Source organism: Fundulus heteroclitus, chromosome 2 (assembly GCF_011125445.2).
Source record: "Fundulus heteroclitus isolate FHET01 chromosome 2, MU-UCD_Fhet_4.1, whole genome shotgun sequence".
NCBI lineage: Eukaryota > Metazoa > Chordata > Actinopteri > Cyprinodontiformes > Fundulidae > Fundulus > Fundulus heteroclitus.
This window is the reverse complement of record NC_046362.1, coordinates 26655060-26677235: the sequence shown is the minus strand read 5'-3', so window position 1 is coordinate 26677235 and position 22176 is coordinate 26655060. Positions and strand designations below refer to the sequence as shown.

Genomic DNA, 22176 nt, shown 5'->3' with positions numbered 1-22176 from the left:
AACAACAACTGCACCAACAACAACTGCACCAACAACAACTGCACCAACAACAACAACTGCACCAACAACTGCTACTGCGAACGCAGAAACAACTACGAGTTTACCCACGACGACTGCTCCTACAACCACGAGTGCGTCTGTAACCTTGACAACAACCAACCCATCAACCTCAACAGCCGCACCTACGACCACATCAACCACTCCTACAACCGTGACGTCCCCTTTAACTACAACTACAGCTAAGGGTGTGTATACTTCTGATGGTAACTCACCCGAGCCCCCTGAATTTCCTCTGGAATCGCTTTTACTGTCCTCGTGTAAAGCAATGATTTTGTAAAGTGTGACACACTTTACAAAAATAGGGTGTATTTCTGAATTAATAGTCCAAAATGAAAATTATGTTATGATGCTTTATACACACAAAAACAAAAAAACAAAAAATATTTTTCTACTGACTTCTCTTTGTTTCACAGAGCCTGGAAATGTAGAGAATGTCACCGTGTTTGACATCACAACATCCTCTGTGACAGTGCGGTGGAATAAAATTGATGTTTCTCTCTACCGAGTAGTCTGGACAGATGGGACAACTCCAGAAACTGAAAATGTTACAGAGAACTTTAAAAACATCACAGATCTAACGCCTGGGGTCCGGTACACCATAATTGTTACTGCTGTTGAAGGTAACAAAGAAGGAAAACCTGGCAATACGACTTTCTACACAAGTAAGTCCAATTTAATCTTTGTCTTTAACTGTATGCAAAGAGGTGGAAGGGTGAATACAACAGGATATGCTTTGCAGTTGATTATAAACACAGTCAAAAATAATAATCTGAATATCAATATTGGTAATAACTGACCTTTAGTGTGCTTACACTGCTAACTATCACTAACAGAACCTGAAGCAGTAGACGATCTTCATATCAGCGATGTAAAAGAAACCTCTTTGTCTCTGGCCTGGACTGAACCAAATGGGGAAAGGCTGTTTTATACAATAAAATTTGAAAATAAAACAACTATTTTGAGTACAAACGAGACACAGGGGATTGTGAGTGAGCTGATTCCTGGAGGGTTCTACTGTTTTAATGTCATAGCAGTGGCTGGAGACAATCAAACAGAAAGTGATGAGAGAAAGACTTGTCGGTTTACAAGTAAGGATATGAGCATGGTTTTATTTTTCACACTTTGACTGAGGAGTTCTGTGCTGCACCCGTTGGGTTTGAAAATGTTTCTAATTTATTGCTGTCCACTTGCAGAGCCTGAAGTAGTCACAGATCTCAGTGTCACTAATAAAACAACAATGTCTGTGTTTGTGACCTGGACTAAACCAAAGGGAAGCAGCTCTTTCTATACAGTTGAATTGACTGGTGGTGCATTATGGGAAAAAAATGTATCTGAAACATTTCTTAACATTACTGATCTGACTGCCGGTGAACGGTATACAATATCAGTCACTGCTCTGGCTGCTGATAATGTTACTAAAGGAATGAATCAGACTGTTTCTACATACTCAAGTAAGTCAACATTAAGTAATCGTTTCAACTTTCAAGTCTAATATTTCTGCTTTGGACGTCTCTTAAATAAAACATTCTTTCATGGCAACAAAACATAAAAATCATGGTTACGGTGTAGAATTTCTGTCTAAAAGGTAAGTAGTCTCAGGTGTTTTATAATAATTTCATCATAATGTGGTAAAGTATGTTGTGGTTATTTTGTCTCTATCAGCTATAGTGTTAGATTATTGTTGATGGCGATCTCTGCCTTGATACCTGTACTACCGTTGTTCCTTTAATCTTGCACTAGAGAAAAGCTTGGCTATATCAAACCTACTTCATGTGATTATGATGTTTTTTTTTACATTTAGGTATTTGTTTTGATACAGCCGGTGGATAAGAGCTCAGTAAAACAAAAGATAATTTGGTCGGTTCTGGAGTTAAAGTAGTGGGAGCCGTCCTTTGGACCAGTGGTTTTCAATTCCGGTCCTCAAAACCCACTATCTTAGATGTTTTAGGTGTTTCCCTGCCTCCACACACCTATCTTGAGTACATTGTTGTTAGAGAGACCACTGCAGCCCTTGATGGCTGCTGAGGAAGTATGGCAGTCATTTGATTTAGGTGTGCTGGAGCAGAGACACATCTAAACATGTGGGACAGTGGACCCATGGGACTGGAACTGAAAGCCACTGCTTTGGCCCGTGTCTCAGACATGGCCAGGGTTGGTCGCGTAGACTGGAAATGGCCTTAGAGTCAGTCGTTCAGCTCTTGTTTCAGTTCAGAATGGGTTTTAGTGCTTGGTTTCAGGCTTTTAGGATGTTTGTTACCAAGGGTGCAGTTATATGTACTGTTGCCTTCGAAGAGTGTTGTCATACCCTGCTGTTACTATGATCATCTCACAAAAAGATGCTCCTCAATTTTCCCTTTATTTCTCTTGTTAGTAGTAGCATATCATTTTCTTTTTAAATATCCTTCACTATAATTGTGCTTCCCTCCAGCTTGTGTTTGTCTTCACCACAACACAACTTTGCAAGACGATTCGGATCTGTTGAAGTCTCAATGTTTGAAATATAATAGATTTTTGCCTTGAATGTGCTGCTGTTTCTTGCTCACAGAACCTGATGTGGTCCGTAATCTTAGTGTGACTGAAGTCACAACTGTTTCCATATCTCTGTACTGGACTAAACCAGAGGGAAACAGCTCCTTCTATAACATACAGTGGACTGATGGAAATATGACCTGGAATTCAAATGAAACTGAACCATCCATAAATATTACTGACCTGATTCCTGGTGGGAATTATGAACTTAAAGTTACAGCTGTAGCTGGTGATAATCTTACTGAAGGAGCCAGTGTCTCTGTGTCCCGTTACACAAGTAAGTTTGTCCTGCGTCATAATAGTGGGACAACAAAATGATGCTTGAAGACTGACGTGTACAGAGACTGTTGGTGCAGTGATCCTTAGGACTTTGGGTTTTGTCAGTCAGTTTGGTTTTCAATTTTTAGTACTTCATTAATCTTTTTTACTTTCCATTTAATTTATATTTTTGTTTTTCATCCTGGTGTTTCCCTTGTGGTTGGGATTTAGTCTTTTTTTAGGTTTTACATTTTGCAAATTCTTAGTGTTTCTGGTCATTCTTCAAGTACCTGACTAATAGTACATATTGATGTGTTGGCAGAGTGACATATGCAAATATAGTGGGACTTTTAAAAAAGTCCTAAAGTTTTAAGCTAAATGCACTTTTACTCTAAATGCACTGCTGTTTCTCACTTACAGAACCTGAGAAGGTCTGCAATCTTACCGTAACTAAAGTCACAACTGACTCCATATCTCTTGAATGGACTAAACCAGAGGGGAACAGTTCCTTCTATAACATACAGTGGACTGATGGAAATATGACCTTGAATTCAAATGAAATTGAACAATTCATAAATATTACTAACCTGATTCCTGGTGGGAATTATGAAATAAAAGTTACAGCTGTAGCTGGTGATAATCTCACTGAAGGAGCCAGTTTCTCTGTGTCCCGTTACACAAGTAAGTTTGTCCTGCGTCATAATAGTGGGACAACAAGGTGACACTTGAAGACTGAAATGTGCAAAGACAATGGGTGCAGTGATCCTTAGGACTTTTAAGTTTTTCAGTTAGTTTTGTTTTTAGACTTTCTGTACTTGAGTAATCCAGCATTTTACTTTCCAATTCATATCATTTTAGTTTTACCCTTCACTTTAATTCTGCTTCCCTTCAGCCTGTGTTTGTGTCCACCACAAAACAACATAGCAATAGGAGTCGCATCTGTTGAAGTGTGAAAGTTTGTTATATATTTGATTTTTGTCTTGAATGCGCTGCTGTTTCTTGCTCACAGAACCTGATGTGGTCCGTAAGCTTAGTGTGACCGAAGTCACAACTGACTCCATATCTATTGAATGGACTAAACCAGAGGGGAACAGTTCCTTCTATAAAGTACAGTGGACTGATGGAAATATGACCTTGAATTCAAATGAAACTGAACCATTCATAAATATTACCAACCTGATCCCTGGTGGGAATTATGAAATCAAAGTTACAGCTGTAGCTGGTGATAATCTTACTGAAGGAGCCAGTGTCTCTGTGTCTCATTACACAAGTAAGTTTGTCCTGCGTCATAATAGTGGGACAACAAGGTGACACTTGAAGACTGACATGTGCAAGGACTGTTGGTGCAGTGATCCTTAGGACTTTTAGTTTTGTCAGTTAGTTTTGTTTTCAGTTTATTGTACTTTTTTTTTCATTTATTATTTTATTTTTTTCATCACGGTATTTCCCTTGTGTTTGTGTTCTATTCTTTTTTTAAGTTTTATATTTAGCAAATGCTTAGTGTTTTTGTTTTTGGTCATTCTTAAAGAACTGCAGAAACTAAATATTCATGTGGTGGCAGAGTGACAAATGCAAACATAGTAGGACTCTTTTATGTTTAATAAATCCCAAAACTTTAAGCTAATTGTACTTTTTCCTCTAAACGCACCACTGTTTCTCACTTACAGAACCCGGGAAGGTCCGCAGTCTTAACATTACTAATGTCACAACTGACTCCATATCTCTTGAATGGACTAAACCAGAGGGAAACAGCTCCTCATATTATGTGCAATGGAGTGGTGGAAATAAAACCTGGAATTCAAGTGAAGCTGAAACAACCATAACTATAACTAACCTGACCCCTGGTGGGCAATATAGCATACATGTTACTGCTGTAGCGGGTGATAATCATACTCGAGGAGAAAGTGTCTCGGTGTCTCAGTATGCAAGTGAGTACCAAAAAGAAGGTTTGTTCGTGCTTTAACAGTGGTTTAAAGTGAAAAAAAAATATGAACAAGATATTAAGGCGTAAATATACAAAGACATTTAGGCAGGTTGAATTTCACAAACTTTCTGATGTGAAGGCAGGTCAGATCTATTTAGCTAAGGTAAGTACCCTAGTAAACTATAATACTTCCAGCATTTTCCTTCTTTTCTCGCCAAGTATTTTTCTTTGAGTGAAGCAATAACCCTAGAAGCCAGAAATGTACGACAAGGTCTTAGACCTCCAAATTGTAAAAGATTATTCTAGATCAGGTAATCCATCAAAAAATCCACAGTTACTCCTAAAACATCAAATCATGAAGTCAGGCATTGGTTTCAAAGGTAAATATATTGCACTACTAAACTGAAATCTCACAAGAAGAATGAAAACTATTTGTGCCGAACAGACGCAAGTCTGTTTTTTCTAGTGCACGGATATTTGGTTTAGATCTTCAGGGTCCACTGTCAATCATGTTTTAGACGTGTCTCCGCTCCACATAACCTTAGTCAAATGATTGCATTACCTCCTTAAGAGCTGCATAGGTTTTGTAATCACACATTCATTGTAGTCAGGTGCATGGCAGTAAGGAAATACAGAAACACCTAACACACGCAGGATAGAAGGTACTAAGGACCAGTGTTGAGAAACGTAGTTCCAGTTGATTTGGCTCTTCGTGGAATTTCGACTCTGATTAAAAAGTTTCAGTCAACGGCGGTAAGCTGACTGAAACTTGAGCTGACAATAAGATTATTCTGGTGATAATCTTACTGAAGGAGCCAGTGTCTCTGTGTCCCGTTACACAAGTAAGTTTGTCCTGCGTCATAGTAGTGGGACAACAAGGTGACACTTGAAGACTGAAATGTGCAAAGACAATGGGTGCAGTGATCCTTAAGACTTTTAAGTTTGTCAGTTAGTTTTGTTTTTAGACTTTCTGTACTTGAGTAATCCGGTGTTTTACTTTCCAATTCATATCATTTCAGTTTTACCCTTCACTATAATTCTGCTTCCCTTCAGCCTGTGTTTGTGTCCACCACAAAACAAGATAGCAATAGGAGTCGCATCTGTTGAAGTGTGAAAGTTTGTTATATAGTTGATTTTTGTCTTGAATGCGCTGCTGTTTCTTGCTCACAGAACCTGATGTGGTCCGTAAGCTTAGTGTGACTGAAGTCACAACTGACTCCATATCTATTGAATGGACTAAACCAGAGGGGAACAGTTCCTTCTATAAAGTACAGTGGACTGATGGAAATATGACCTTGAATTCAAATGAAACTGAACCATTCATAAATATTACCAACCTGATCCCTGGTGGGAATTATGAAATCAAAGTTACAGCTGTAGCTGGTGATAATCTTACTGAAGGAGCCAGTGTCTCTGTGTCTCATTACACAAGTAAGTTTGTCCTGTGTCATAATAGTGGGACAACACAGTGACACTTGAAGACTGACATGTGCAAGGACTGTTGGTGCAGTGATCCTTAGGACTTTTAGTTTTGTCAGTTAGTTTTGTTTTCAGTTTATTGTGCTTTTTTTCATTTATTATTTTATTTTTTTCATCACGGTATTTCCCTTGTGTTTGTGTTTTTGTCTTTTTTTAAGTTTTATATTTAGCAAATGCTTAGTGTTTTTGTTTTTGGTCATTCTTAAAGAACTGTAGAAACTAAATATTCATGTGGTGGCAGAGTGACAAACGCAAACATAGTAGGACTCTTTTATGTTTAATAAATCCTAAAACTTTAAGCTAAATGTACTTTTTCTCTAAATGCACCACTGTTTCTCACTTACAGAACCCGGGAAGGTCCGCAGTCTTAACATTACTAATGTCACAACTTACTCCATATCTCTTGAATGGACTAAACCAGAGGGAAACAGCTCCTCATATTATGTGCAATGGAGTGGTGGAAATAAAACCTGGAATTCAAGTGAAGTTGAAACAACCATAACTATCACTAATCTGACTCCTGGTGGGCAATATAGCATACATGTTACTGCTGTAGCTGGTGATAATCGTACTCGAGGAGAAAGTGTCTCTGTGTCTCAGTATGCAAGTGAGTACCAAAAAGAACGTTTGTTCATGCATTAACAGTGGTTTAAAGTGAAAAAAAAATATGAACAAGAAATTAAGGAGTAAATATACAAAGACATTTAGGCAGGTTGAATTTTACAAACTTTCTGATGTGAAGGCAGGTCAGATCTATTTAGCTAAGGTAAGTACCATAGTAAACTATAATACTTCCAGCATTTTCCTTCTTTTCTCTCCAAGTATTTTTCTTTGAGTGAAGCAATAACCCTAGAAGCCAGATATGTACAACAAGGTCTTAGACCTCCAAAATGTAAAAGATAATTCTGGATCAGGTAATCCATCAAAAAAATCCACAGTTACTCCTAAAACATCAAATCATGAAGTCAGACATTGGTTTCAAAGGTAAATATATTGCACTACTAAACTGAAATCTCACAAGAAGAATGAAAACTATTTGTGCGGAATAGACGCATATCTGTTTTTTCTAGTGCACGGATATTCGGTTTAGATCTTCAGGGTCCACTGTCACTCATGTTTTAGACGTGTCTCCGCTCCACATAACCTTTGTCAAATGATTGCATTACCTCCTCAAGAGCTGCATAGGTTTTGTAATCACACATTCATTGTAGTCAGGTGCATGGCAGTAAGGAAATACAGAAACACCTAACACACGCAGGATAGAAGGTACTAAGGACCAGCGTTGAGAAACATAGTTCCAGTTGATTTGGCTCTTCGTGGAATTTCGACTGATTAAAAAGTTTCAGTCAACGGCGGTGAGCTGACTGAAACTTGAGCTGACAATAAGATTATTCTGGTGATAATCTTACTAAAGGAGCCAGTGTCTCTGTGTCCCGTTACACAAGTAAGTTTGTCCTGCGTCATAATAGCGGGACAACAATGTGACGCTTGATGACTGACGTGTGCAAAGACAATGGGTGCAGTGATCATTAGGACTTTGGGTTTTGTCAGTTAGTTTTAGTTTTTAGTTTATTGTGCTTGAATGATCTTGCGTTTTGTTTTCCAATTCCTTTAGTCTTTTTTTATTCATCCAGGTATTTCCTTATGTTTGGGTTTTATTACTTTTTTAGATCAACACTTGTTACATTCTTAGTTTTTTTGGTCATTCTTCAAGTACCTAACCAATAGTACATATTACTGTGTTGGCAGAGTGACATATGCAAATATAGTGGGACTCGTAAAAAAGTCCTAAAGTTCTAAGCTAAATGTGCTTTTCCTCGAACTGCGCTCGTCTTTCTCACTCACAGAACCTGAGAAGGTCCAAAATCTTAGTGTGACTGAAGTCACAACTGTTTCCATATCTCTGAACTGGACTAAACCAGAGGGAAACAGCTCCTTCTATAAAGTACAGTGGACTGATGGAAGTACAATCTGGAATTCAAATGAAACTGAACCATTCATAAATATCACCAAGCAAATTCCTGGTGGGAATTATGAAATAAAACTTACAGCTGTAGCTGGTGATAATCTTACTGAAGGAGCCAGTGTCTCTGTGTCTCATTACACAAGTAAGTTTGTCCTGCGTCATAATAGTGGGACAACACAGTCATACTTGATGACTGACGTGTGCAAAGACAGTGGGTGCAGTGATCATTAGGACTTTGGGTTTTGTCAGTTAGTTTTAGTTTTTAGTTTATTGTGCTTGAATGATCTTGCGTTTTGTTTTCCAATTCCTTTAGTCTTTTTTTATTTGTCCAATTATTTCCTTATGTTTGGGTTTTATTACTATTTTAGATCAACACTTATTACATTCTTAGTGTTTTTGGTAATTCTTCAAGTACCTGACTAATAGTACATGTTGATGTGGTGGCAGAGTGACATATGCAAATATAGTGGGACTTTTAAAAAAGTCCTAAAGTTTTAAGCTAAATGCGCTTTTCCTCGAACTGCGCTCGTCTTTCTCACTCACAGAACCTGAGAAAGTCCAAAATCTTAGTGTGACTAAAGTCACAACTGTTTCCATATATCTGAATTGGACTAAACCAGAGGGAAACTGCTCCTTCTATAAAGTACAGTGGACTGATGGAAATACAATCTGGAATTCAAATGAAACTGAACCACTCAAAAATATTACCAACCTGATTCCTGGTGGGAATTATGAAATAAGAGTTACAGCTGTAGCTGGTGATAATCTCACTGAAGGAGCCAGTTTCTCTATGTCTCATTACACAAGTAAGTTTGTCTTGTGTCATAGTAGTGGGACAACAAAGTGACGCATGAAGACTGACGTGTGCAAAGACAATTGGTGCATTGATCCTTAGGACTTTTAGCTTTTTCAGTTAGTTTTGTTTTTAGACTTTCTATACTTGAGTAATCCAGTATTTTATGCAAAGACTTGGTGCAGTGATCCTTAGGACTTTTAGTTTTGTCAGTTTTGTTTTCAGTTTATTGTACTTTTTTTCATTTATTATTTTATTTTTTTCATCACGGTATTTCCCTTGTCTTTGTGTTTTTGTCTTTTTTAAGTTTTATATTTAGCAAATGCTTAGTGTTTTTGTTTTTGGTCATTCTTAAAGAACTGCAGAAACTAAATATTTATGTGGTGGCAGAGTGACAAATGCAAACATAGTAGGACTCTTTTATGTTTAATAAATCCCAAAACTTTAAGCTAATTGTACTTTTTCCTCTAAACGCACCACTGTTTCTCACTTACAGAACCCGGGAAGGTCCGCAGTCTTAACATTACTAAAGTCACAACTGACTCCATATCTCTTGAATGGACTAAACCAGAGGGAAACAGCTCCTCATATTATGTGCAATGGAGTGGTGGAAATAAAACCTGGAATTCAAGTGAAGCTGAAACAACCATAACTATAACTAACCTGACTCCTGGTGGGCAATATAGCATACATGTTACTGCTGTAGCGGGTGATAATCATACTCGAGGAGAAAGTGTCTCTGTGTCTCAGTATGCAAGTGAGTACCAAAAAGAAGGTTTGTTCATGCTTTAACAGTTGTATAAAGTGAAAAAAATATGAACAAGACATTAAGGAGTAAATACACAAAGACATTTAGGCAGGTTTAATTTCACATCCTTTCTGATGTGAAGGCAGGTCAGATCTATTTTGCTAAGGTAAGTACCCAAGTAAACTATAATACTTCCAGCATTTTCCTTCTTTTCTCGCCAAGTATTTTTCTTTGAGTGAAGCAATAACCCTAGAAGCCAGAAATGTACAACAAGGTCTTAGACCTCCAAATTGTAAAAGATTATTCTAGATAAGGTAATCCATCAAAAAATCCACAGTTACTCCCAAAACATCAAATCATGAAGTCAGACATTGGTTTCAAAGGTAAATATATTGCACTATCAAACTGAAATCTCACAAGAAGAATGAAAAATAATAGTGCCGAATAGACACATGTCTGTTTTTTCTAGTGCAGGGATATTCGATTTAGACCTTCAGGGTCCACTGTCACTCATCTTTAAGACGTGTCTCCGCTCCACCAAACCTGAGTCAAATGATTGTATTACCTCCTCAAGAGCTGCATAGGTTTTGTAATCAAACATTCATTGTAGTCAGGTATGTGACAGTAGGGAAACACAGAAACACCTAACTCACGCAGGATAGAAGGTACTAAGGACCAGTGTTGAGAAACGTAGTTCCAGTTGATTTGGCTCTTCGTGGAATTTCGACTGATTAAAAAGTTTCAGTCAACGGCCGTGAGCTGACTGAAACTTGAGCTGACCATAAGATTATTCTGGTTATAATCTTACTGAAGGAGCCAGTGTCTCTGTGTCCCGTTACACAAGTAAGTTTGTCCTGCGTCATAATAGCGGGACAACAACGTGACACTTGAAGACTGAAATGTGCAAAGACAGTGGTGTCGGTGAACCTTAGGACTTTTAGTTTTTTCAGTTAGTTTTGTTTTTAGACTTTCTGTACTTGAGTAATCCGGTGTTTTACTTTCCAATTCATACCCTTCACTATAATTGTTCTTCCCTCCAGCCTGTGTTTTTGTCAAACACAAAACAAGATAGCAATAGGAGTCGCATCTGTTGAAGTGTGAAAGTTTGTTATATATTTGATTTTTGTCTTGAATGCGCTGCTGTTTCTTGCTCACAGAACCTGATGTGGTCCGTAAGCTTAGTGTGACTAAAGTCACAACTAATTCCATATCTCTGAACTGGACTAAGCCAGAGGGAAACAGCTCCTTCTATAAAGTAAAGTGGACTGATGGAAGTGCAATCTGGAATTCAAATGAAACTGAACCATTCATTAATATCACCAAGCTGATTCCTGGTGGGAATTACGAAATAAAAGTTACAGCTGTAGCTGGTGATAATCTTACTGAAGGAGCCAGTGTCTCTGTGTCTCATTACACAAGTAAGTTTGTCCTGCGTCATAGTAGTGGGACAACAAGGTGACACTTGATGACTGACATGTGCAAAGACAGTGTATGCTGTGATCCTTAGGACTTTGGGTTTTGTCAGTTAGTTTTAGTTTTTAGTTTATTGTGCTTGAATGATCCTGCGTTTTGTTTTCCAATTCCTTTAGTCTTTTTTATTTATTTATCCAGGTATTTATTTATGTTTGAGTTTTATTACCTTTTTAGATCAACACTTGTTACATTCTTAGTGTTTCTGGTCATTCTTTAAGTACCTAACTAATAGTACATATTGATGTGTTGGCAGAGTGACATATGCAAATATAGTGGGACTCTTTTCTGTTAAAAAAAACCTAAAGTTCTAAGCTAAATGTGCTTTTCCTCGAATTGCGCTCCTGTTTCTTGCTCACAGAACCTGGGAAGGTCCAAAATTTTAGTGTGATTGAAGTCACAACTGTTTCCATATCCCTGAACTGGACTAAACCAGAGGGAAAAAGCTCCTTCTATAAAGTACAGTGGTCTGATGGAAGTACAATCTGGAATTCAAATGAAACTGAACCATTCATAAATTTCACCAAGCTAATTCCTGGTGGGAATTATGAAATAAAAGTTACAGCTGTAGCTGGTGATAATCTTACTGAAGGAGCCAGTGTCTCTGTGTCCCGTTACACAAGTAAGTTTGTCCTGCGTCATAGTAGTGGGACAACAAGGTGACACTTGATGACTGATTTGTGCAAAGACTGTTGATGCAGTGATCCGTAGGACTGTTAGTTGTTTAAGTTAGTTCTGTTTTCACACTTTCATTACTTGAGTAATCCGGTGTTTTACTTTCCAATTCATATATTTTGAGTTTTACCCTTCACTATAATTCTGCTTCCCTCCAGCCTGTGTTTGTGTCCACCACAAAACAAGATAGCAATAGGAGGCGCATCTGTTGAAGTGTGAAAGTTTGTTATATATTTGATTTTTGTCTTGAATGCGCTGCTGTTTCTTGCTCACAGAACCTGATGTGGTCCGTAAGCTTAGTGTGACTAAAGTCACAACTGTTTCCATATCTCTGAACTGGATTAAACCAGAGGGAAACAGCTCCTTCTATAAAGTACAGTGGACTGATGGAAGTACAATCTGGAATTCAAATGAAACTGAATCGTTCATAAATATTACTAACCTGATTCCTGGTGGGAATTATGAAATAAGAGTTACAGCTGTAGCTGGTGATAATCTCACTGAAGGAGCCAGTTTCTTTGTGTCCCGTTACACAAGTAAGTTTGTCCTGTGTCATAATAGTGGGACAACATAGTGATACGTGATGACTGACATGTGCAAAGACAGTGGGTGCAGTGATCCTTATGACTTTTAGGTTTTGTCAGTTAGTTTTAGTTTTTAGTTTATTGAGCTTGAATGATCTTACGTTTTATTTTCCAATTCCTTTAGTCTTTTTTTTATTCATCCAGGTATTTCCTTATGTTTGGGTTTTATTACTTTTTTATATCAACACTTATTACATTCTTAGTGTTTCTGGTCATTCTTCAAGTACCTAACTAATAGTACATATTGATGTGTTGGCAGAGTGACATATGCAAATATAGTGGGACTCTTAAAAAAGTCCTAAAGTTCTAAGCTAAATGTGCTTTTCCTCAAACTGCGCTCCTGTTTCTTGTTCACAGAACCTGAGAAGGTCCAAAATCTTAGTGTGACTGAAGTCACAACTGTTTCTATAGCTCTGAACTGGACTAAACTAGAGGGAAACAGCTCCTTCTATAAAGTACAGTGGTCTGATGGAAGTACAATCTGGAATTCAAATGAAACTGAACCATTCATAAATATTACCAACCTGATTGCTGGTGGAAATTATGAAATAAAAGTTACAGCTGTAGCTGGTGATAATCTTACTGAAGGAGCCAGTGTCTCTGTGTCTCGTTACACAAGTAAGTTTGTCCTGCATCATAATAGTGGGACAACAAGGTGACACTTGATGACTGACATGTGCCTAGACAGTGGGTGTCAGTTAGTTCCAATTCATATATTTTGAGTTTTACCCTTCACTATAATTCTGCTTCCCTCCAGCCTGTGTTTGTGTCCACCACAAAACAAGATAGCAATAGGAGGCGCATCTGTTGAAGTGTGAAAGTTTGTCATATATTTGATTTTTGTCTTGAATGCGCTGCTGTTTCTTGCTCACAGAACCTGATCTGGTCCGTAAGCTTAGTGTGACCGAAGTCACGACTGACTCCATATCTATTGAATGGACTAAACCAGAGGGGAACAGTTCCTTCTATAAAGTACAGTGGTCTGATGGAAGTACAATCTGGAATTCAAATGAAACTGAACCATTCATAAATATTACCAACCTGATTGCTGGTGGAAATTATGAAATAAAAGTTACAGCTGTAGCTGGTGATAATCTTACTGAAGGAGCCAGTGTCTCTGTGTCTCGTTACACAAGTAAGTTTGTCCTGCGTCATAATAGTGGGACAACAAGGTGACACTTGATGACTGACATGTGCATAGACAGTGGGTGCAGTGATCCTTAGGACTTTGGGTTTTGTCAGTTAGTTCCAATTCATATATTTTGAGTTTTACCCTTCACTATAATTCTGCTTCCCTCCAGCCTGTGTTTGTGTCCACCACAAAACAAGATAGCAATAGGAGGCGCATTTGTTGAAGTGTGAAAGTTTGTTATATATTTGATTTTTGTCTTGAATGCGCTGCTGTTTCTTGCTCACAGAACCTGATGTGGTCCGTAAGCTTAGTGTGACTAAAGTCACAACTGTTTCCATATCTCTGAACTGGATTAAACCAGAGGGACACAGCTCCTTCTATAAAGTACAGTGGACTGATGGAAGTACAATCTGGAATTCAAATGAAACTGAATCGTTCATAAATATTACTAACCTGATTCCTGGTGGGAATTATGAAATAAGAGTTACAGCTGTAGCTGGTGATAATCTCACTGAAGGAGCCAGTTTCTTTGTGTCCCGTTACACAAGTAAGTTTGTCCTGTGTCATAATAGTGGGACAACATAGTGATACGTGATGACTGACATGTGCAAAGACAGTGGGTGCAGTGATCCTTATGACTTTTAGGTTTTGTCAGTTAGTTTTAGTTTTTAGTTTATTGAGCTTGAATGATCTTACGTTTTATTTTCCAATTCCTTTAGTCTTTTTTTTATTCATCCAGGTATTTCCTTATGTTTGGGTTTTATTACTTTTTTATATCAACACTTATTACATTCTTAGTGTTTCTGGTCATTCTTCAAGAACCTAACTAATAGTACATATTGATGTGTTGGCAGAGTGACATATGCAAATATAGTGGGACTCTTAAAAAAGTCCTAAAGTTCTAAGCTAAATGTGCTTTTCCTCAAACTGCGCTCCTGTTTCTTGTTCACAGAACCTGAGAAGGTCCAAAATCTTAGTGTGACTGAAGTCACAACTGTTTCTATAGCTCTGAACTGGACTAAACTAGAGGGAAACAGCTCCTTCTATAAAGTACAGTGGTCTGATGGAAGTACAATCTGGAATTCAAATGAAACTGAACCATTCATAAATATTACCAACCTGATTGCTGGTGGAAATTATGAAATAAAAGTTACAGCTGTAGCTGGTGATAATCTTACTGAAGGAGCCAGTGTCTCTGTGTCTCGTTACACAAGTAAGTTTGTCCTGCATCATAATAGTGGGACAACAAGGTGACACTTGATGACTGACATGTGCCTAGACAGTGGGTGCAGTGATCCTTAGGACTTTGGGTTTTGTCAGTTAGTTCCAATTCATATATTTTGAGTTTTACCCTTCACTATAATTCTGCTTCCCTCCAGCCTGTGTTTGTGTCCACCACAAAACAAGATAGCAATAGAAGGCGCATCTGTTGAAGTGTGAAAGTTTGTTATGTATTTGATTTTTGTCTTGAATGCGTTGCTGTTTCTTGCTCACAGAACCTGATGTGGTTCGTAAGCTTAGTGTGACTGAAGTCACAACTGTTTCCATATCTCTGAACTGGACTTTGGTTTTGTCAGTTAGTTTTAGTTTTTAGTTTATTGTGCTTGAATGATCTTGTGTTTTGCTTACCAATTCCTTTAGTCTTTTTTTATTCATCCAGGTATTTCCTTATGTTTGGGTTTTATTACTTTTTTATATCAACACTTATTACATTCTTAGTGTTTCTGGTCATTCTTCAAGTACCTAACTAATAGTACATATTGATGTGTTGGCAGAGTGACATATGCAAATATAGTGGGACTCTTAAAAAAGTCCTAAAGTTCTAAGCTAAATGTGCTTTTCCTCAAACTGCGCTCCTGTTTCTTGTTCACAGAACCTGATCTGGTCCGTAAGCTTAGTGTGACCGAAGTCACAACTGACTCCATATCTATTGAATGGACTAAACCAGAGGGGAACAGTTCCTTCTATAAAGTACAGTGGTCTGATGGAAGTACAATCTGGAATTCAAATGAAACTGAACCATTCATAAATATTACCAACCTGATTGCTGGTGGAAATTATGAAATAAAAGTTACAGCTGTAGCTGGTGATAATCTTACTGAAGGAGCCAGTGTCTCTGTGTCTCGTTACACAAGTAAGTTTGTCCTGCGTCATAATAGTGGGACAACAAGGTGACACTTGATGACTGACATGTGCATAGACAGTGGGTGCAGTGATCCTTAGGACTTTGGGTTTTGTCAGTTAGTTCCAATTCATATATTTTGAGTTTTACCCTTCACTATAATTCTGCTTCCCTCCAGCCTGTGTTTGTGTCCACCACAAAACAAGATAGCAATAGGAGGCGCATCTGTTGAAGTGTGAAAGTTTGTTATATATTTGATTTTTGTCTTGAATGCGCTGCTGTTTCTTGCTCACAGAACCTGATGTGGTCCGTAAGCTTAGTGTGACTAAAGTCACAACTGTTTCCATATCTCTGAACTGGATTAAACCAGAGGGACACAGCTCCTTCTATAAAGTACAGTGGACTGATGGAAGTACAATCTGGAATTCAAATGAAACTGAATCGTTCATAAATATTACTAACCTGATTCCTGGTGGGAATTATGAAATAAGAGTTACAGCTGTAGCTGGTGATAATCTCACTGAAGGAGCCAGTTTCTTTGTGTCCCGTTACACAAGTAAGTTTGTCCTGTGTCATAATAGTGGGACAACATAGTGATACGTGATGACTGACATGTGCAAAGACAGTGGGTGCAGTGATCCTTATGACTTTTAGGTTTTGTCAGTTAGTTTTAGTTTTTAGTTTATTGAGCTTGAATGATCTTACGTTTTATTTTCCAATTCCTTTAGTCTTTTTTTTATTCATCCAGGTATTTCCTTATGTTTGGGTTTTATTACTTTTTTATATCAACACTTATTACATTCTTAGTGTTTCTGGTCATTCTTCAAGTACCTAACTAATAGTACATATTGATGTGTTGGCAGAGTGACATATGCAAATATAGTGGGACTCTTAAAAAAGTCCTAAAGTTCTAAGCTAAATGTGCTTTTCCTCAAACTGCGCTCCTGTTTCTTGTTCACAGAACCTGAGAAGGTCCAAAATCTTAGTGTGACTGAAGTCACAACTGTTTCCATAGCTCTGAACTGGACTAAACCAGAGGGAAACAGCTCCTTCTATAAAGTACAGTGGACTGATGGAAGTACAATCTGGAATTCAAATGAAACTGAACCATTCATAAATATTACCAACCTGATTGATGGTGGAAATTATGAAATAAAAGTTACAGCTGTAGCTGGTGATAATCTTACTGAAGGAGCCAGTGTCTCTGTGTCTCGTTACACAAGTAAGTTTGTCCTGCATCATAATAGTGGGACAACAAGGTGACACTTGATGACTGACATGTGCCTAGACAGTGGGTGTCAGTTAGTTCCAATTCATATATTTTGAGTTTTACCCTTCACTATAATTCTGCTTCCCTCCAGCCTGTGTTTGTGTCCACCACAAAATAAGATAGCAATAGGAGGCGCATCTGTTGAAGTGTGAAAGTTTGTCATATATTTGATTTTTGTCTTGAATGCGCTGCTGTTTCTTGCTCACAGAACCTGATCTGGTCCGTAAGCTTAGTGTGACCGAAGTCACGACTGACTCCATATCTATTGAATGGACTAAACCAGAGGGGAACAGTTCCTTCTATAAAGTACAGTGGTCTGATGGAAGTACAATCTGGAATTCAAATGAAACTGAACCATTCATAAATATTACCAACCTGATTGCTGGTGGAAATTATGAAATAAAAGTTACAGCTGTAGCTGGTGATAATCTTACTGAAGGAGCCAGTGTCTCTGTGTCTCGTTACACAAGTAAGTTTGTCCTGCGTCATAATAGTGGGACAACAAGGTGACACTTGATGACTGACATGTGCATAGACAGTGGGTGCAGTGATCCTTAGGACTTTGGGTTTTGTCAGTTAGTTCCAATTCATATATTTTGAGTTTTACCCTTCACTATAATTCTGCTTCCCTCCAGCCTGTGTTTGTGTCCACCACAAAACAAGATAGCAATAGGAGGCGCATCTGTTGAAGTGTGAAAGTTTGTTATATATTTGATTTTTGTCTTGAATGCGCTGCTGTTTCTTGCTCACAGAACCTGATGTGGTCCGTAAGCTTAGTGTGACTAAAGTCACAACTGTTTCCATATCTCTGAACTGGATTAAACCAGAGGGACACAGCTCCTTCTATAAAGTACAGTGGACTGATGGAAGTACAATCTGGAATTCAAATGAAACTGAATCGTTCATAAATATTACTAACCTGATTCCTGGTGGGAATTATGAAATAAGAGTTACAGCTGTAGCTGGTGATAATCTCACTGAAGGAGCCAGTTTCTTTGTGTCCCGTTACACAAGTAAGTTTGTCCTGTGTCATAATAGTGGGACAACATAGTGATACGTGATGACTGACATGTGCAAAGACAGTGGGTGCAGTGATCCTTATGACTTTTAGGTTTTGTCAGTTAGTTTTAGTTTTTAGTTTATTGAGCTTGAATGATCTTACGTTTTATTTTCCAATTCCTTTAGTCTTTTTTTATTCATCCAGGTATTTCCTTATGTTTGGGTTTTATTACTTTTTTATATCAACACTTATTACATTCTTAGTGTTTCTGGTCATTCTTCAAGAACCTAACTAATAGTACATATTGATGTGTTGGCAGAGTGACATATGCAAATATAGTGGGACTCTTAAAAAAGTCCTAAAGTTCTAAGCTAAATGTGCATTTCCTCAAACTGCGCTCCTGTTTCTTGTTCACAGAACCTGAGAAGGTCCAAAATCTTAGTGTGACTGAAGTCACAACTGTTTCTATAGCTCTGAACTGGACTAAACTAGAGGGAAACAGCTCCTTCTATAAAGTACAGTGGTCTGATGGAAGTACAATCTGGAATTCAAATGAAACTGAACCATTCATAAATATTACCAACCTGATTGCTGGTGGAAATTATGAAATAAAAGTTACAGCTGTAGCTGGTGATAATCTTACTGAAGGAGCCAGTGTCTCTGTGTCTCGTTACACAAGTAAGTTTGTCCTGCATCATAATAGTGGGACAACAAGGTGACACTTGATGACTGACATGTGCCTAGACAGTGGGTGTCAGTTAGTTCCAATTCATATATTTTGAGTTTTACCCTTCACTATAATTCTGCTTCCCTCCAGCCTGTGTTTGTGTCCACCACAAAACAAGATAGCAATAGGAGGCGCATCTGTTGAAGTGTGAAAGTTTGTCATATATTTGATTTTTGTCTTGAATGCGCTGCTGTTTCTTGCTCACAGAACCTGATCTGGTCCGTAAGCTTAGTGTGACCGAAGTCACGACTGACTCCATATCTATTGAATGGACTAAACCAGAGGGGAACAGTTCCTTCTATAAAGTACAGTGGTCTGATGGAAGTACAATCTGGAATTCAAATGAAACTGAACCATTCATAAATATTACCAACCTGATTGCTGGTGGAAATTATGAAATAAAAGTTACAGCTGTAGCTGGTGATAATCTTACTGAAGGAGCCAGTGTCTCTGTGTCTCGTTACACAAGTAAGTTTGTCCTGCGTCATAATAGTGGGACAACAAGGTGACACTTGATGACTGACATGTGCATAGACAGTGGGTGCAGTGATCCTTAGGACTTTGGGTTTTGTCAGTTAGTTCCAATTCATATATTTTGAGTTTTACCCTTCACTATAATTCTGCTTCCCTCCAGCCTGTGTTTGTGTCCACCACAAAACAAGATAGCAATAGGAGGCGCATCTGTTGAAGTGTGAAAGTTTGTTATATATTTGATTTTTGTCTTGAATGCGCTGCTGTTTCTTGCTCACAGAACCTGATGTGGTCCGTAAGCTTAGTGTGACTAAAGTCACAACTGTTTCCATATCTCTGAACTGGATTAAACCAGAGGGACACAGCTCCTTCTATAAAGTACAGTGGACTGATGGAAGTACAATCTGGAATTCAAATGAAACTGAATCGTTCATAAATATTACTAACCTGATTCCTGGTGGGAATTATGAAATAAGAGTTACAGCTGTAGCTGGTGATAATCTCACTGAAGGAGCCAGTTTCTTTGTGTCCCGTTACACAAGTAAGTTTGTCCTGTGTCATAATAGTGGGACAACATAGTGATACGTGATGACTGACATGTGCAAAGACAGTGGGTGCAGTGATCCTTATGACTTTTAGGTTTTGTCAGTTAGTTTTAGTTTTTAGTTTATTGAGCTTGAATGATCTTACGTTTTATTTTCCAATTCCTTTAGTCTTTTTTTTATTCATCCAGGTATTTCCTTATGTTTGGGTTTTATTACTTTTTTATATCAACACTTATTACATTCTTAGTGTTTCTGGTCATTCTTCAAGAACCTAACTAATAGTACATATTGATGTGTTGGCAGAGTGACATATGCAAATATAGTGGGACTCTTAAAAAAGTCCTAAAGTTCTAAGCTAAATGTGCTTTTCCTCAAACTGCGCTCCTGTTTCTTGTTCACAGAACCTGAGAAGGTCCAAAATCTTAGTGTGACTGAAGTCACAACTGTTTCTATAGCTCTGAACTGGACTAAACTAGAGGGAAACAGCTCCTTCTATAAAGTACAGTGGTCTGATGGAAGTACAATCTGGAATTCAAATGAAACTGAACCATTCATAAATATTACCAACCTGATTGCTGGTGGAAATTATGAAATAAAAGTTACAGCTGTAGCTGGTGATAATCTTACTGAAGGAGCCAGTGTCTCTGTGTCTCGTTACACAAGTAAGTTTGTCCTGCATCATAATAGTGGGACAACAAGGTGACACTTGATGACTGACATGTGCCTAGACAGTGGGTGCAGTGATCCTTAGGACTTTGGGTTTTGTCAGTTAGTTCCAATTCATATATTTTGAGTTTTACCCTTCACTATAATTCTGCTTCCCTCCAGCCTGTGTTTGTGTCCACCACAAAACAAGATAGCAATAGAAGGCGCATCTGTTGAAGTGTGAAAGTTTGTTATGTATTTGATTTTTGTCTTGAATGCGTTGCTGTTTCTTGCTCACAGAACCTGATGTGGTTCGTAAGCTTAGTGTGACTGAAGTCACAACTGTTTCCATATCTCTGAACTGGACTTTGGTTTTGTCAGTTAGTTTTAGTTTTTAGTTTATTGTGCTTGAATGATCTTGTGTTTTGCTTACCAATTCCTTTAGTCTTTTTTTATTCATCCAGGTATTTCCTTATGTTTGGGTTTTATTACTTTTTTATATCAACACTTATTACATTCTTAGTGTTTCTGGTCATTCTTCAAGTACCTAACTAATAGTACATATTGATGTGTTGGCAGAGTGACATATGCAAATATAGTGGGACTCTTAAAAAAGTCCTAAAGTTCTAAGCTAAATGTGCTTTTCCTCAAACTGCGCTCCTGTTTCTTGTTCACAGAACCTGATCTGGTCCGTAAGCTTAGTGTGACCGAAGTCACAACTGACTCCATATCTATTGAATGGACTAAACCAGAGGGGAACAGTTCCTTCTATAAAGTACAGTGGTCTGATGGAAGTACAATCTGGAATTCAAATGAAACTGAACCATTCATAAATATTACCAACCTGATTGCTGGTGGAAATTATGAAATAAAAGTTACAGCTGTAGCTGGTGATAATCTTACTGAAGGAGCCAGTGTCTCTGTGTCTCGTTACACAAGTAAGTTTGTCCTGCGTCATAATAGTGGGACAACAAGGTGACACTTGATGACTGACATGTGCATAGACAGTGGGTGCAGTGATCCTTAGGACTTTGGGTTTTGTCAGTTAGTTCCAATTCATATATTTTGAGTTTTACCCTTCACTATAATTCTGCTTCCCTCCAGCCTGTGTTTGTGTCCACCACAAAACAAGATAGCAATAGGAGGCGCATCTGTTGAAGTGTGAAAGTTTGTTATATATTTGATTTTTGTCTTGAATGCGCTGCTGTTTCTTGCTCACAGAACCTGATGTGGTCCGTAAGCTTAGTGTGACTAAAGTCACAACTGTTTCCATATCTCTGAACTGGATTAAACCAGAGGGACACAGCTCCTTCTATAAAGTACAGTGGACTGATGGAAGTACAATCTGGAATTCAAATGAAACTGAATCGTTCATAAATATTACTAACCTGATTCCTGGTGGGAATTATGAAATAAGAGTTACAGCTGTAGCTGGTGATAATCTCACTGAAGGAGCCAGTTTCTTTGTGTCCCGTTACACAAGTAAGTTTGTCCTGTGTCATAATAGTGGGACAACATAGTGATACGTGATGACTGACATGTGCAAAGACAGTGGGTGCAGTGATCCTTATGACTTTTAGGTTTTGTCAGTTAGTTTTAGTTTTTAGTTTATTGAGCTTGAATGATCTTACGTTTTATTTTTCCAATTCCTTTAGTCTTTTTTTTATTCATCCAGGTATTTCCTTATGTTTGGGTTTTATTACTTTTTTATATCAACACTTATTACATTCTTAGTGTTTCTGGTCATTCTTCAAGTACCTAACTAATAGTACATATTG

General features: G+C 38.0%; 1 protein-coding gene across 1 annotated transcript in view; it reads left to right on the top strand.

The window, feature by feature from the left end:
* Positions 1–16: 16 nt before the first annotated feature.
* The window catches only part of ptprjb.1 (protein tyrosine phosphatase receptor type Jb, tandem duplicate 1), a gene marked incomplete at its 5' end in the record, with an annotated part of 53470 nt that continues 31310 nt past the window's right edge, over positions 17–22176 (top strand). Inside the window, 2 exons of the mRNA XM_036151659.1 lie at positions 17–245; positions 474–722. Of these exons, the coding sequence (XP_036007552.1) occupies positions 17–245; positions 474–722 (478 nt within the window). The remainder of the gene's footprint in view (positions 246–473; positions 723–22176) is intronic.